Source organism: Juglans microcarpa x Juglans regia, chromosome 2D (genome assembly GCF_004785595.1).
Source record: "Juglans microcarpa x Juglans regia isolate MS1-56 chromosome 2D, Jm3101_v1.0, whole genome shotgun sequence".
NCBI classification, from domain to species: domain Eukaryota; kingdom Viridiplantae; phylum Streptophyta; class Magnoliopsida; order Fagales; family Juglandaceae; genus Juglans; species Juglans microcarpa x Juglans regia.
The window spans coordinates 22,835,389-22,853,521 of NC_054596.1; the positions used below are offsets into that span (position 1 = coordinate 22,835,389).

At 38.3% G+C, this 18,133-nt stretch overlaps 1 protein-coding gene across 1 annotated transcript in view; it reads right to left on the bottom strand.

Moving 5' to 3' along the window:
• LOC121250824 (homeobox-DDT domain protein RLT2-like) overlaps positions 1-17,355 on the bottom strand; it is a 33,152-nt gene extending 15,797 nt beyond the window's left edge. Inside the window, 12 exon segments of the mRNA XM_041150055.1 lie at positions 7,892-8,047; positions 8,235-8,387; positions 8,485-8,571; positions 9,202-9,302; positions 11,377-11,599; positions 11,849-12,013; positions 12,093-12,182; positions 12,264-12,689; positions 15,333-15,418; positions 15,990-16,433; positions 16,590-16,730; positions 16,808-17,355. Of these exon segments, the coding sequence (XP_041005989.1) occupies positions 7,892-8,047; positions 8,235-8,387; positions 8,485-8,571; positions 9,202-9,302; positions 11,377-11,599; positions 11,849-12,013; positions 12,093-12,182; positions 12,264-12,689; positions 15,333-15,418; positions 15,990-16,433; positions 16,590-16,704 (2,046 nt within the window). The 5' untranslated portion in view covers positions 16,705-16,730; positions 16,808-17,355.
• Between the last annotated feature and the right edge of the window lie 778 nt (positions 17,356-18,133).

The following is an 18,133-nucleotide window of genomic DNA, read 5'->3' on the forward strand; positions in this document are numbered from 1 at the left end:
GAAGTTCGAAAAATACTTAACGCGACTTTCATTACTCTCATTCCCAAGAAATACAGAGCTTTGATTATTGAGGACTTTCGTCCAATAAGTTTGGTTAGTAGTGTTTACAAGATTATTTCAAAAGTTCTTGCTAATCGGCTTAGTCCAGTGTTAGAAAATATTATTTCCAAGCCTCAGAATGCTTTTATTCGTAGGAGACATATTCTTGATTTGGTGCTCATAGCAAATGAGAGCTTAGATGCTAGATTGCGGGAGGTAAGTCCAGGTATTCTTTGCAAGCTTGACATGGAGAAGGCTTATGATCATGCGAATTGGGAATTCCTTGTGTACTTGCTTAAGAGGTGTGGATTTGGGGATAGGTGAATTTCTTGGATGCGTCATTATATTTCAACTGCCTGATTCTCAGTTCTAGTTAACGGTACTCTTGCTGGTTTTTTTAATAGCTCGAGAGGTTTGCGACAGAGTGATCCATTATCTCCTCTTCTATTTGTTATTGTTATGGAGGCGTTGAGCAGGATGGTGCAGGCTACTGTTGACGGGGGTTTTTTTATCTGATTTTCAGGTGGGAAATGGCTCTGGTGGCCCATTTATCATCTCACATATTCTTTTTGCAGATGACACTCTGTATTTTGTGAAGCGGATAGTAGCCAGGTCCAAACTCTACGTGCATTGTTACTTTGTTTTGAAGCAGTGTCAGGGCTCAAGGTGAACCTTGGTAAGTCTGAGATGGTTCCAGTGGGTGTGGTCCCTAATATCCACAGTCTAGCAAGTCTTTTGGATTCCAGGGTGTCCTATTTCCCAATGAAATATTTGAGCCTTCCGTTAAGTGCAACTTTCAACAGTAGAGCAATATGGGATGGGGTGGTGGAGAAGATAGAGAAAAGGTTGGCGGGATGAAAAATGGTGTAATTATCAAAAGGAGTTCGTCTTACTCTTATCAAAAGCATCCTCACTAACCTCCCCACTTATTTCTTATCTCTCTTTCCTATGCCTGTAGGGGTGGTGAATAGGATTGAGAAACTTTTTAGGGCGTTCTTATGGGGAGGCATAGGAGAGGAGAAGAAATTCCATTTGGTTAGTCGGAAGACAGTATGTGCTCCAGTTGTGAATGGGGGGTTGGATGTTTGTAACTTGAGAATATTTAATAAAGCACTATTAGGTAAATGGCTTTGGAGATATCATTTGGAAGGGGAATCGTTGTGTAAGGAAACTATAGACACTAGATATGGTGCTGCTTGGGGTGGTTAGTGTTCCAACAAAGTGAGGGGGGTATGGAGTGGGGTTATGGAAGTTCATAAGGAAGGGGTGGACATGCTTTGAAAATCATATTCGCTTTGTAGCCGGTTATGGCAACCGAATCAATTTTTGGCGGGACGTGTGGTGTGGAGATCATGCATTGGAAAGGGTTTTTCCGGCTTTATATCGTAATAGTTTGGCCTTCCCTTTGTCTGGCCTCAAACTATTACACCCAGCAGACTTCCTTTTTCCTATTTTTAGAGGCCTCAAACGTTGGCACAAGTCCAGGCCCAAACCTTTGATTATCTTAAAAATCCAAGACTTTATCTCCTTTCTAAACAATTTCAAATCCTCCTTTACGCTCGTTACCTCCTTTTTCAGACTATGCAGACACCTCTGCAACTTGTTTTCTCCTTGACAGTTATCCATTTCAGGTAATTGGTGTCTTGCCCCTTCCCTCTTCAGACCAAGCCCCTCCGAAAGTTTCCCTGCCATGCCTCCCTTTTTGTGTTTTTGTTCAACCACCAGAGGTTGACTCAGAACCCCATGCGCTGCCACCCTCTTCCCTACACCACCCACCGCCACCTCTGCATACAACTTGGACTGCCTCACAATCTCCTTCCCCTTCTCTACCTCTCTATTCATTTGTGGTGCAAGGATTGGAGCCTTTTTAACCAAACTCTGTTTTAACTCCATAGAAAAGCTCTTCCAACCCTTTCCTTCCACTACTTTCGAAATCACTAAGAGACCATGACCCCCCCTACCACCACCATGGTCAATTACTTCCAAAAAATGCCCATAAGTGTTCGACCTCCTATGAACAAACAGAGCTTTGATTCCATCCCTATAAGTCTTGAAGAAGTCTTTCCCTCCATCTGATAAAACACATTCTTCCACTGTATTGGCCAGCCAATAAGCACTAGCATGACTGAGCACCATCTCCTTGGTTACCTTCCTACCCCTTTCTGTGATACGACAATACTTTCCACCCTCCATAGACACCATAAACACCTTGGATTCTATTAAAAGGTGTTTAAGAATGCCCATGATTAAACTTCCCCAGATCAAACACCTTTCACCATATCTAACTTCTCATCGTTGGAGTGAGACCCCGAAAAAACCAGATCTGTGCGGCAAAAAAAAACCAGACTGCTCAAAAACTCAGTCGCCGGAGATGGTACCGGTGTCAGATGTCCCTTGTTGGAGGTGTCGGGAACATAGATCAGCCGCCTGAGGAGATGACAGAACATAGAAACCAAAAACGAATAGGCCTGCCAATGCCGGGGGCAGGCAATCTTGTATGTGCCGGCAGTGTGCAGTCACTAGCCGAACTAGAGTGAGTGGGTGAGACTCGGCATTGACACTAGAGTTATCTCAGTGAGAGAGAGAGAGAGAGAGAGAGAGAGAGAGAGAGAGAGAGAGAGAGAGAGAGAGAGAGAGAGAGACGGTGGCAAGATCATGGGGATGGAGGCTAGGGTTTAGAAAGGCCATTGGCGAGAGTGGGACAGCGGCAGAAGGGACGATGGAGGCTAGGGTTTTTTGGGAGGGAAAAGTTGTGTACAGAGAGAAAAGTTAAAAAAACAAAGACGACTGATGAAAGGGTATTCATGATTCTTAAAAGGGTATTCATGATGTCTACTCATAATGATCAAATTAAAGAAAAAATGAGGAGAGGGGGAAGGGGGGGGAAGCGGGGGGGGGGGGGGGGGGGGGGGGGGGGGGGGGGGACTGTGTATCCCATGGATCTTTAATGCTAAGAAATCATGTGCACTAATGGCATGGATCTCTAATGCTTTTGAAAAATAACATCAAAACTTTCTAAAACACGAAATTATAAATAAAATAAAAAGGAAAATTGTTGAAAGAATTATTAATACACTTGCAAAAGATAAATATAAAAATTAAATAAGATAAAATAAATTAAGAAAATTTCAAAAACCAAAAAAAATTTAACAAAATTGGGGGAAAAAAAAAGAGAGAGAGGATCGACTTGTCAGTGGCCACCAAGGGTGGCTCAGATTGAGCCGCTCAAGGGGGCCACTACGATTAGGGGTGGGCAAAAACTTCAGCGACTCCGACTCCCGCTCTGATTCCGACTGTGTCGGAGTCGGAAAAGTAGTCGGAGTCGGAGTCAGAGTCGAAATTCGGAGTCGGAGTTAGAGGGTAAAAATAGTTGGAGTCAAAGTCAGAGTTCGGAGTTGAACAAGACTCCAGACTACCAACTCCGACTCTGATAGATATACTTAATATATTTAATATTACAACATAAATAAGTGAGGCCCGATTGCCAAATGGTTGCTACTGTTTTTATTAATCTCCATGACTGGAGTTCGAGCCCCCAATGCCCCAAGAGAACAAATTTGTTTTTGGTTTTTTAACTAAAACAGCACCGTACCCCAACCCCAAACTTATTTCACTCTCCCCCACAAGAACAATCTTCGATTCTTCACTTTCTTCCCCAGTCCCCCCCCCCCCTAAGACTTATTTCTACCCCCAGTCCCCCTCCTTCAGCCTTCTTCACTTTTCGATGCCGAGAGTCGAGAGAAGCATGGTGCGATAGAGATGGTGCGTGTTGTCCGACGGAGATGGTGGCTGAACGTGCTGTTCGACGGCAATGGTGGCTGAACCGAGATCGATCACATTTGTTGTCTAAGGTGAGATGGGTTTTGTTAGGCTGAGAAAGCGAAGGAGATATTGTTTGGATGTGTTTCTGTTGAGAAAGCGTAGGAGATTTGTTGTCTAAGGTGAGATGGGTTTTGTTAGGCTGAGATGGGTTTCTTTGTTTGAATGTTGTTGTATATTGTTTGGATGTTGTTTGGAATTTATTTGGATGGTGGGAAGTGGGAAGAAAAATGGAAAAAAAACCCTAACTCCAAGTTGGGCTTCAACTTCCAACTCTGGAGCTTCGATCAGAGTTGGAATCCGCTCCTGATTGGAGTTGGAGTCGGAGCCCACCCCTAACTACGATAATGACGCAATCTAGGCCACCCCACCCAAGTCGTGGCTGGCGATCCCAAATGGCGCCCACCAAGGGGAGGCACTTCTTAGGCAGCCCGATCTAGGCTGGGCAAAGGTAAAAGTGTTAATTTATTTTATTTTTTCAATTTTTTTTGATTTTGAGTTCTCTTAATTTATTTTAATCTTATTTAATATTTTCTTTTTAAAGTGCTTTAATAATTCTCTTTAACAATTTTCATAAAAAATTGTTATAATTGTATTTTAGAGATTTTAATGTTATTTTTTAAGATTTAGTTTCTAAATTTTATTAATTATTTTTTAAAAAATAAATTCTTGTTTTCTAAGCTTTTTGTGTTTCTATTGTTTATTTTGTTGATTTTCTAAAATTTATAACTTTATTTTATTTTAAAATTTTTTTTATTGTAAATGCTGACGTGGCATGCTGATTGTGCATTTTTAAAATTTTGAAATACTAAGAGTATCTAATATGACGAGTGTTGTCTTATAATAGGCCACAATATGGCAGTCAATTGCCAAATCAGCATTTTCTGTTGGGAGGGTAACAAAGCCTTGCAGGTGGGACCATTTTAAGACTTCACCATAACCATAGGTGCTAGTCTTAAACTTTTTAAACCATATGTACTGGTTTTTAAAAAGTGCAAACAGACTTGAACAGTAATTTCCGCCAAAAAAAGATTGCTGGTTATTTCCAACGATTTTCACCAGAAAACTATCTATAACTATCATTTTTCATAATTCGATATCGCTTATCAAAAAATAATAATTCGAAATCTTTTCATTAATTTCCTCACTTTACTATGGAATTCTTTTCTCGGTTATTTAAAAATATCAACTTTCAGCATCAGTGGGGATTTCTGTGGTACGAATTGCTAGGAGAAGGGGTATTGCAATTAGTTTCCTTAGCAGGGTCAGTGTTGAGTGGCTTCTAGCAACAGGGGAAGACTTGCAACAAGCTGATAGAATGAAGGAAATTGTAAGGTTTTCCCATATTAGAAACAGAGCGTTGAACACACAATGGTGCTCTAATTGCTTTGGATGGTATTTTTTTCTCACTAAATAAATGATCATAGTGTGTATGTTAATATCCTAGAGATTCTCACGAAGATGGGTTCCATCTTTTGTTGGCTTAGAAAATTGAGGATACCAGTTCATGGTTTTTCCTAGTCATCTAGTTTGGGGGGTAAGTTATCGGTGGAGGGTAGAAAATTCCAAGTGTTCTGGCGAGTCCCAAATCATATACAGAGGTGCTGGCAGTGCAAAGGTGGACTCCAATTTCGACATCATTAAACCACTTGGTGATATATTGAACAACGATAAGAATAAGATAAGATATTTCATTTTGATAAGTACCAAGAGGGAGTCAGGATCAACATGATCCCCGACCTTGACGAAGGGCATATGTGTGTGTTGGCCACCCAAAACTTTCAAGGAAAAATGCTTTATGATGGGGTAAAATGTTTTATCAATGCTTTTTAAAGACAAGATGTTAACAACTCTTTTACAATATGACTGAGTGTTCGATTCATTTTTATGTTTTAAAATGTCCTAGTTAACAATGAGGATTGTATAATAAAAAAAATTCCCGATTGGGCTAGATCGGCACTTCTTAGGCAGCCTGATCTAGGCCGCACAAAGGGGCCTTATTACTTTATCAAATTTATTATTTGCAAATGACACGCTAACATTCTGTGAGGCAGATCAAAACCAGTTGAGGGCACTAAAGGCACCATTACTATGCTTCAAAGCAGCGTCAGACTTGAAAGTGAACTTTGATAAATCAATATTAGTGCCAGTGCGGGAATGTCAACAACACTCGGCAGTTGGCCAGCACACTAGGGTGTAAGGTAGTCTCTCTTCCCATGACATATTTGGGACTGTCGTTGGGGGCTGCCTCACGGGCTCTATCAATTTGGGAAATGGTTATGGAGGTATAACTTGGATCCAGAAGCCCTATGGAAATTGGTGGCTGATTGCAAATACGGAAACTTGTGGGGTGGTTGGTGTATAGGAGAGGTGAATGGGGCCTATAGAGTGGGGATTTGGAAGCACATTAGGCGAGGGTGGGGTTGTTTAATCGACATACTAAATTATTATTGGGTGGGGGTTTGAAAGCACATTAGGCGAGGGTGGGGGTGTTTAATCGACATACTAAATTATTGTTGGGTGGGGTTCTCGGATAAATTTTTAGAGGGACATATGGTGTGGGGATGAGGCTCTAAAGGATTCTTTTCCATTTGTTTTCCGAGGGGTACGTGATCAAGAAGATTCAATGGCGAATCTCATGCTTCAATCAGGGGACCAAGTTCAATGGAATGTCACTTTTAGCAGAGCAGCGCAAGATTGAAAAGTAGACAACTTTGAGGCTTTTTTCAGTCTACTATATTCTGTGAAACCGAATGGACAACAAGCCGATACGCTATGGTGGGCACTTGCGAGTAAGGGTGCATTCTCGGTTTGATCCTTCTATAAGTCCCTCACACAATTATCAAATATACACTTCCCATGGAGGAAAATTTGGAGGAATAAGGTGCCTCCCAAAGTGATCTTCTTCACTTGGACAGCAGCCCTGGACAAGATTTTGACAACTGATAATATGAGGAAGCGCCAAGTCATTATTCTAGATTGGTGTTGTATGTGCAAGAAATCCGGCGAGACAGTAGAGCATCTCTTTTTATATTGCGAGACAGCTAGAGCCTTGTGGATTGAAGTGTTCAGCCGAGTAGAGTTAACTTGCGTAATGCTTGCCACAATGGTTGAGTTATTGGCTAGCAGGACACTTCCGAGAGGTGCCCCACAAATCAAGGTTGCGTGGAAGATGATCCTGATCTGCATTATGTGGTTTATATGGCAAGAGCGTACTGATCGGACATTTGAAGATAAGGAGCGGTCACTAGAGAAACTTCGAACTTTTCTTTCCGTACTTTATTTCTATGGGCCATAGCTATAGATTTTAATGGCCTAAATTTTCATGATTTTCATGTTTCCACTACATCAACCTAGATAGGTGTTATCTCTTATATACTATTTTGTGTACTTGGGCTATGTCTATCTCTATTAATAATATTGTTTACTTATCAAAAAAAGGTTGACAATGAGGATGAGTATGCTGGCCAAAGTCAGTTGAGGAGATAATGAGCTAGTGAAGCTAATTAAGGCCATTAGAATCTTTGTTTGAATATGCTGAATTTCATTCCTTGATTATTTTGAGGTTTTAACAAAGTGATCAGTAGTGTTTGAAGTCTACATTCTTCTATAGAACTCTTATTACCTGGTGCTATGGAAAATGTGAAGGGTTGTTACATACAAGAATCATCAAGCAGACTTTCTATATACTCAAAACAAAGCTCAATATCCCTTGATAGTAAATGCAACTTGATTCATTTGAGACTGAAAAAGGAACTAAGAACATATCAAGTACGATCTGAGACTTTCTAACCAGTCTCGTTTTACCATGAAGAAAAGTATCAATATTCAGAACACATTAGGCTAAATTATTGGGTATGTAGAAGAGCTCTCTTTGGAAAACTTTATCAACAACAAGATTATCAAAATCTATAATGAAATAGGAATCAAGCTAATGTAACACAAACAGGCAATTTACCACTGATATAAGAAATGACAACAAATCATTGCCACTTTTTCATTCATTTAAGTTTTGAATTGAAAAGAATGTCACCTCATTGTCCTCACGAAGATATGTCTGTTCAGCATTCCTTCTCTTCAGTTGTGGCCCAAAACCTGCTGATAAAGCAAATTGACGCAAAATCTCTGGCCACGTCAAGGGATTCAAGTGGCGCTGCCAGTTACATATATCAAAACCCCAAGCATATGCCTGATACAGAATCCAAGTGAAAAAAAAAAAAAAGAAAACAATAAGACTTTTTGTATGGGAGGGAGGAAGGGAGGGGGAGGAAGAAAGAGAGACCAAAAAGGTGGAACAAAACAGCAGCAGTTACAACCACTACTCAATAGTTTACCTCTTACAACTGATTGTATTTGGCAATAAAAAAATAGTTTACCCCTTCAATAACCAGTGGATGTCCACCTCCAGGATTAGCAGCACAATTTTGAATTGCCCCCAGCCCAGTAGAGGGTGTTCTCGCAACATCCTCTATATCTTTTATGATGGATCTGAGAAGAGCAACATGTATCTCACCCAACAACCTTGGATCCTGGGTGCAGGGAGTAGAGGGTGAAGTGAATTGATCATAAACATAATTGTGTGTGTGTGAGTGAGAGAGAGAGCGAGAGTGAGAAAGCTTGACCTACATAGTCATGAAAAGCTTGGACGAACTCATCCAGAGTAAATGGCCAAAGTCCAAGAACATCAACAAAAGTAATTAAGAACCTCCAAACCTTCAAAAAAAACATCTCAGTTCAATACATTTGAACAGATGAAAAATATTCTGAAGATAAAAGATACCGGACTGACAATCCACTAAAATAAGCAGGATTTTTAGCACAGGATTTCGCCTCCTTGCTGCAGAACATCAGGGCTTTGCAATATAAGCAAAAGAACACCATTCACCATTTACAATTAAAATTTCAACAACATAATGAAAGGAGATTTTATACTTGCAGAACTCGATTAAATCACCATGCTGGTGACAAAATAATTTAAGGTGTACATGGCACAATTCATAACCTTGGAGAAGCAAACAGTAAGTGTTACTTCTGAAATTTACCATGACATGAAATAACAATATGGACCATCAGCAGGGTACGAAGAACAAACTACGACATGCAACTAACACTATTTTCTTTTAATACCTTTATTTTCATTAGCTGAACAAACCATAGCATGATCAACACTCCCCCCCCCCCCCCCCCCCCAAAAAAAAAAAAAAAAAAAAAAGAAAAAAATAAAAAACCACAATTCCACAAGGGTATAGAAAGAGCATACCTTCCTGAAGCATTCCAGTCTCAATATGGATTTCATGTTCTTATCAGGAAAAGTGGAGTAGAAGAGACAGTGTTCAGACTCACCATAAGAAGATTCCCTATGTTGTCTTCTGAGTCAATCCAGGGTTGAACGGTGAAAGGCCTTTTCAAATTCACCAATTTGGGTGGGAACGGAGTTCGCATATCTAAAATACAGACAATGTCAGCTGCTCCAAGATCAAAATTCAACAATACATATCAAGAAAAAAAATACAAGTTTCAGGTGGTCAATATTGAAGCTAAGCAACTAAGTCTGATAGCAGAAACATTTACACCATGAGAAAGTTGAGAAAATGTACAGATGCAATCACCATTATTCTTACCATTACTAATTTCAATGTTCTGACCATCATTGCTATGGGAAAGAATGAGAAAGATATATAGCATCAAACCCATGGCTTCACTCTTAGGTGCCGTTCGGATAGTGAGTTGAGATGAAAATTGAAAGTTAAATAAAATATTATCAGAATATTATTTTTTAATATTATTATTGTTTTGGAATTTGAAAAAGTTGAATTGTTTATTATATTTTGTGTGAAGGTTTGGGAAAGTTGTAATGGTGAAATGAGATAAGATGAAACACTCATCTTAAGCAAGGAGGAGATGCAACCTAGTCCATTGACCATTGGTTATGTTAAGACCATATTTAATGGCTATATCTCAAATTAGGAAAATGCTAAATGTACTTAAGAAAAACTTACAAAAAACTTACTTCTCCACATGTAAAAGAAAACTAACAAAATAAGTGTTGTAAGTAAAAGTATAAGTAAAACTGTAAATATACGTAGCACTACTCCTCAAATTATGTCATTTTCCTTTTCCGTTTCTTTTCCCTTTTCTTTTTTCTTGGGCACATGGATGGATGTACCCTATGTGTACCTTTTTTTGATAGAGTATATTTTATTCAAGACGCAAAGGGCGCAACCCAAATACAAGAAATATATAACAGGTAACACCCAGCTATAAGGGACTAATAAAAGGAACACAACTCCATGAAGTCTAGAAAGCTGTAGGAGCGGAAACTATTTCTGGCCACCATCTATACATAAAGGATATTGAACATAATGACTCTTAATTCTAGCACCGTCCTCTCCACAATCATCAAAAGTACAGGCATTGTGTTTCCATCAAATACACCACATCATACACAAGGGGATCATCCTCCAAATATCTATTGTTATTGGTATGCCAAAAAGCCCCAAAAATCTAAATCCACCATCTGTCGGGACATAACCCACTCAATCTCAAAAGTAAAAAATATTGATACCCATACATCCGCAGCCATCTTATGGTACGCACAACAGTATCATCCTCCAAATATCAATCACTATTGCTATGCCAACAAGCCACAAATCCACCAGCTGTTGGGACAAAACCCACTCAATTATTCAATAGATTAGGAGCTCAAAACTTTCTTTTCAAACATCTAACTTTGGACAGCTTCTATAAGACTTTAATAGGCTCAACTTTCTTTCCTTCTTCTTTTTTTTTTTTTTTTTTTTGGAATCCTTTTCTCCTTCTAGATTGGTGACTCTCTTACGTAAATTTTTAATTTTGTGTACTTAGGTAACATCTTTTGCATTTTTTAGTGAAGTTCTATTACTAAAAAAAAACAAAATATTCTTCTGCAACAATGATCTCTCTCCTTTTATTTACTTCCCTGTTTGTTGCAACTCCCTAATACCTCTAAGATCTTAAGATTTTTTTACAATTCCTCTATAGATCGCATATAGCATATTTATCTTATAGAAAATATTATATAATTTTTTATAATTGTGATTATATAATTGATTTATGTATTATGTTATGTTCCCTAAGCAGATTATCTTGATCCAAGCATATATAGCTGAGTCTTAAGCTAAAAAAAAAACCTAATTTAACTTCAATGACAGAACAAGCAAACTTTTATGGTAGCGAAACAAATGGTACATAACAAGTGCTTCACCATGAAAAATTACAGGTAGACATACAGCTATCAACCCAAACTCCAAAACTAGATAAAAGTAGAACTAGAATAGTATCCATGATTGTTACTTCTACGGAGTTTTGCTGAACCAAAACCCTAAGAATAAAGTTTTAAGTTCAATGTCTGCAGATTAAAAAAAGGTCTTATTAAGTTAGTAATGTAAGCCAGATAATTTTAAGATCTGTAGATATATCTCATAAAATACATCTTCATCAAAATTGAACAGAATATAAGGGATGTCAATCATAATCTACCTCTATATATTTCAAGATTCTGTGCAGTTTCATAGTCAAGAGAAAGTATTGAAGGCAATCCCTTGCTGGATGTGGCTAACTCCATGAGTTCCAAGCGTTCATCCTCAATGAGTTCCATTGACTCTTTAGCAATTCTACGAGCAATTGCTCTCTCATTAGCAGCTTTAAGCCTTGCAGCCTCCTTTTCCCTGCGAATTTCTTCCTTTTGTCTTAACTTCTCAACCTGAGTACATCAACAGACAACTAAATGTTTTCTTCTTAAATCTGACAAGAACAAAATAATAACTTTTTTTTATAGGTAAAATAATTATTATTTTTTTTTTTTTTATAAAAGTATAGGTAAAATAATAAATTATACTCTCATGTTATATTATAAGGATGCAAGAACAGAATCAGATTCTTAAGCTTAATAAATTATACTCTCATGTTATATTACAAGGAAGTAGCTACAACCTCAGATTCTTCAACTTACTTTGATCGATTCCTTCTGCAAAAACTTCTCCCTCCGCTCCAATTCACGCCTTTGCTCCCTTTGATATCTCTCTTCCTCTCGCTGCTTTTCTCGCAACAGCCTTTCTTCTTCCTTCCGCCTGTCACGATCATGCCTCTCCATCTCTTTCCTCATTTGCTCTTCTCTCTTAATGCAAAAGAAAATCATATTAGTTCACAATAAATAAAGTTTACAGAGAAAATTAATGCATAGTAACAGACACAACCTTACGCCTCAATATATCTTGTTTTTCAAGCTCTTTCCGAATCCTTTTCTCGTGGGCTTCAACTTCCCGTGCTATTCTAGCTTCCTCAGTCTGCCGAGAGGAAAATAAAGATGAATTAACTGCAGATCATTATTTAGAAAGAATGAGATCATAAATAGTGCAGCACAAAACCTTGCGCTTCCTCTCCATCCGCGAAACATCCTCATCAAGGATGACCCTCTTGTCAGAGGACACAAATGGATTTTCCATTTGAGTTATTGGATGAGCACCAAAATGAGAATCTGTGATATTTGTGAAGGGGTTCTTTCGTGAATTATTGTCCTTCTCTCCTGAAACAGAGGGCAATAGATGACCCTGCTTCCCTTGTTGAGGCAAAAGATTTAGACCAGGCATCTGACCTTGAAAACCATAGCCAGAAGGTACATGTTCATTTCCATGCATGAATATGCGGCTAGAAGGTAATGATGGAGTCCTGGCATTTGGACCATCACCAGGTGAACCATAGTGATAAGATGGGGCAACCCTCTCATATGCATCAGTTCTGACAGTTGGCTGCTCTGGAAGAAATTGGTATTCATGGAGAGCCCTGCCTACACCCTGAATATGAACATAGCTGGCTTTTATTTTTCTTTGTCAAAGAGAGAGATACCATGAGAAATATCTGAAGATGAACAGTTATAACAGTTGGCTGCTCTGAATATGGAACTGTGTGAGCATATCTAGCTTTTATTATTCTAGGTCAAAGAGATATAGTAAATATAGAAAAGAAAGGGATCCGCCTTGCCTAATAAGAATGTTAAAAAGAAAAATGTGAAAGCAAGACAAACGTACAGCTGAAAGTTTATGGTTTAAAGATTCTCTCTGATGGGAGCTAGACAAGTCAAGGGATAGAAACTCTAAAAACTTTTTTTTTTCTAGGTAAAATATTTACAATAGAAAATCTAAAAATTCAAAAAACACAAACAAGATCTTCAGGTAAAAGCCTACCACCAGCACACCTAATAAAATAGCTACATAAAAGCACGAACACCCCACAATCTTTACCCCCTCTCCCATGACCAGGTCACACATTCTACCACTTACCCAATATAAACATACCGCATGCAAAACCCACTTTAACCAACCATGCATTACAAAAGTCACACACACACCTAAACTCACATTCAAAGATGCACTTAACACAGCCAGAACCACAAAAGATGGAACTTCTTCACAAAACAAACACAGCAATGATTTTAAAAGAACTGCATATCTGGGAAATTGGGAATATGACCCCAACAAATCATGAAGTTAAGCTTGTTGTCTAAAGCCAATTTTTTTTCTTTTTAATTGCTCTACATACTTATATTTGAGCTAATTTCTCTAACAAGTTATCTCCTAAAACAATTATAGATTGTGGCACCCAAAGACATGGTCACCTATCAATACAAACTGTAGACGTTCTTCCACATTTTGGTTGTCTGAGCAGTAAATTGCTGAGGGTCCAAGCTATATTTCATATATCTCAAAACTCTAGACTACAGAAGAAACACAAATTTCCTAGAAAATTAATCGAAGATATTGTTGGAAAGATGAACTGTAACATGTAATCTAGCCTGAGAAGGGGGAAGGGAAAAGGGAGGGTGAAGAAATGGTTCATACATTATTGTCCTTCAATCCTTTTCCTGACATATTTGGCAAGAATAATGTTATTGATATTATAAAAATGCTAAAAATATTATTTCAATAGGCCCGATTTGTACTTTTGACTACCAATCATGAAAGGATGACATTTCTATCACAAGTTGAGTCTTACTCCTAGCAGCAACAGTTCGTGCTTTTTCCAGATATTCAGGTTAGTCATTACAATCACTCAAATACCATCTTCTTTATTTGGGGGGTAAATAATGCTCATTAAAAGAGCTAAAAGGAACAACTAAGTACACAGAAAGTATACAAAAGGACACATCCATCTAGCAAGAAGAAGAAAATGAGCAAAACTCCTTTAAACTCCAAAAGACTGGAGACTTAGCAAATTCCTTAAACCTTATTGGTAGTTTAGAGTTCACATTGTAACTTTTCGCTGTTCCAGATCCACATTGGAAATGGGCGGTAACTCAAGGGTGTAAAGGGTAACTCTGCCAAGGAAAAATATAGTTTTGCACTCACGTATTGCATCATATACTTCCTAATTACAAAAACCAAGCATTTTACACAGCTCAGGACAAAGCTTCAAAGTCCATAACAATACAATACGTTGGGTAACAAGGCAATAAAAATTTGGCACTTCTTAAGATGTCATATATATAAATATGTATTAAAAACTGCTTTAAAACGAAAACCTTATGTCATAATACCACTGATGTGACTTTACCTATAAAAAAAAATAAATAAATAAAAAAAAAAAAAAAAAAAACATGCCACTGCTGTGAGTCAAGTGTATCTGACCATAACAGGGGCCACAGGGCAAAAACTGCATGGTGCATTTTACATGTGGAATGAGATACATTACTCATTATTTAAAATAATGCCTGTATCTTAAATGACATGACAAATCATATCCAAAACAATCATGTACAGCCTGCACTCCAAAACTCTCTTTTATGAGATTCTGTAAGATTGATGCTTTGATGGTCACCACAAATCTTTCTTTTTTTTTCTCTTTTGGTGCTTCCATTGCATGTGCTCAATATATGATGAAAAAAAAAACTATATTCTTGGAATCAGTAAAATTTAAGATATCACATGTGGCAAAATTTAATAATTGAAAATTTTTTATAACTAACAATTGAAAATATATATATATATATATACACACTTGAATTGGTGCAATTAAATACTTTATATCAACAGCATTCTTGATGCAAGTTTGGAAATCCCAATATCTACATTACATCATAAAGCTTCTATGAAGATAAACACTATTGCTGTTCTTTGAATTGTGAGTAACACATGCCCTCGAGTGTCTGAAGTTTGAATCTAAAACCACATCCCCAGCCTTATACAAAGACAGTTTCATTAAAACTGAAACTCATTGGTGACAAACATTAGTACTTGCACTTTCAAATATCAAAGACAAATGGAAGCCCAGACCATAGCTTAACATGCACAAAAGGTCCTTCAATTTTACAATTTTACAGGAAATAAATTATCCATGTCTTACAGCCACAGCATAATGCGTCAATGATGCACACTGGGCACCCACCAAAGTAGACAAGGATACAAACATTTAAATTAACATACTCAAAAGTACGGTCTAACCTTTATTGATTTAGCATCAGGCTGCTCATATAACTTAGGCTCAAATGGCCGTCCAGACTGCTTCTGCGGCCCCACTGTTGCCAATCCTAAAACCATTTTAAAAGGTTATCACGATTTGACCACATTAGAGTCTCCTTGTCAGTTAAAAGCTATATGATATGACCACTACGCTTCCATGCACAAGCTCAAAAAAGTTTAGCTGATATTTGATGCAAGAAAATGAGAAAAAATATTCCAAGACAGAGTGAAAACAGTCATAATCATGCACATAAGGCGTTAATATGGGAAGTATATGCAGCGAGAAGCATGTAAGAAGAAAAATAGAAACCTCTACGATCAAATCCCTTGTGCTCCCTTGTGTGCACCATCAAAGAAAAAGAATGCAGACCAACCATGCCCACCCCCTCTATGTCCTGCTCTTCCTAAAGCCAGAATAGCTTATGTAAACATGAAGTCGCCCTATGAAAAACTCTAGAAAGAAGCCATCTCTTACGTGATAATCTTTTTCTTTTCTTTTTTTTTTTTTTTTTTTTTTTTTTTTTGATAAATTACACGATATTTTCTTAAGCAAAAACAGCATTAATGTTTTTTCATCAATGCTAGCATTTAAAGATGCTACCGAAAAACAAGAAGCCAATCAAGCCGAGAAAAAATTACCTATAGGCGCACCAAATGCATCCGGTGGCAAGGGATCAAACTCCATCCCAAGAATAGGCCCATCCTCCCTCAGAGGCTCCCCCAACTGCGCCTCCACAAAAGCAATAGCTCGAAGCTCTTGTATTGACTGCTGCGGCTCATAGAACCTACTCATTGCCCCCATATCACTTCCAATCCTAGCAACGGCGACCCCTGGTCGCCCAACAACTCGCCGGGATTCCACAAACTTACTCGATACCAAACCCAACCCCGATGCGTGCTCATTTCCCGCCTCTCCCACCACCATTTCCTCCCCAACCGGAGAGTCCTTCGGTTGCCTCTTCACTGGCGGCCCCTTCCGGTCCTTCAACCTCCTATGACAGAACCACATCTGCAATTGACGATCCGAGAGCCCCAATCTCGTCGACAGCTCCGCTCGCAATGCCTCCGATGGGTATGCCTCCACTAAACCAAACCAAAATTCCAAGGAAACTCATACTAAATTCTTTTTCAAAAAATAAAAGAAAAGAAAATCCACACAGAAATGAAAGTCACCTGCTAAAAATCAGCTCAAAAATTAATTTATAAAATCTTTTTTTTTTGGAAAAAAAAAGGACAAACCAGCATAGGTCTTTTCTAGAATCTCCAACTGAGAAGCGGTCTTCATTTTGCGCTTCGTCTTGTTCTCGCCCTCCGGCGGCTTCTTCTTCTCTCCCTCCGAACCAGCAGCCTCCATTGACGAAGATCAAGCTCGCCACCAAACTAAACCAAGAAAACCCTAAGAATCCAACCTCACCGTAGCAAAAACCCAAAAATGTAAAAACAAAAATTTCACTTACTGAGTAAAACTAAGAGCTTGAAAGAAGGGAAATCCCACTAAAACCATGCATTGCAAAATATGGGTTCAGAGAGCGTGGAGTAGCTGCGAGTAAAAAGTGGGTGAGAGAGGGAGAGAGAGTTTGGTGTGTTTGAAGAGGGGATGAAGACGAAGAAGAATCGAAGAGCGTGACGGAAATGTGCGGTGAGATTTAGGGAATAACAAAAGATAATGATTATAATAAATATAAAAACAATAACTATAATGACAGAGGAAGAAGAAGAAAATACGAAAAAGAAGAAAGGACTGGGAATTTTGATGGAAAGAGGAACAACAACAAAAACAACTAGTAGTACTTCTACTGCTACGAACAAACGAACGAGCAGTCATTATCTCTCTAATCGCACCCATATTTCCGAATTTCTCTTTTTGTGTATTTTGTTTTGGAATTAATAATCGCAAAGAGAGAGAGAGGGGGAGATAGAATAATAAATATTTGGGTATTTTGTCAGATAGAGATGATATCCCTTTTTGAAATTTGAGAGAGAGAGAGATCTTAGAGAAAGAGAGTGCTGACTGCTGAGTGCGTGTATTATATGTCAATATATATATATATAATATATATGCAAAGCGAACGAGAGAGAATTTGGGTGTCTTTTGATTGCGGCTCTGAAGTGGAACTGTGCAGTGTGCGCTGTGAGAGCATCCCCATCCGTTTGCTGATAAAATTTCCATGGTCCTAGTTTGTTTTTAAAGATAAGGGAAGATAAATTAAGATAAAAATTAAAAAAAAAAAAGTCATGCTCGTGTTTAATTCTTCTCTCTTTCGCTCGTAACTGACTGAAAGGGGTGAAGCGTCAAGTCTTTCTACTCCTACTGAGTAGAGGTGAGTATAGTGTTGTTTTGTCTTCTCATCTCAAGCAACATAGCGTCTTTCTGGGTGAGGGTGAGCAATGGAAGAACTTGAAGAGGTTTGGACTAAATTGAAACTGAACGAGGAGGAACAACAGGAGATTTGTATTAAGGAGGATAACTGGGAAGGTTTGAAGGAGAGAGAGAATCGAAGTGTGGTTGGTAAGGTGTTATCTGATCGGTTTTTGAGTAAAGAGGTTGTCAAATTGACAATGCTCAAAATTTGGAAAGTGAACAAGGCTGTGGAGTTTGTGAAATTGCGGGCTAATACTTCTGTTATCTCTTTTGACAATCTGGGTGATTGTATGAAGGTTATGGCTGGACGACCATGGCTTTTCGATACAAACCTGTTTTTTTTAAAGAATCTTGACAGTCTGATACAACCACATGCTATGGAGTTTAATTCTGAATTATTTTGGGTTCAACTCCACAATTT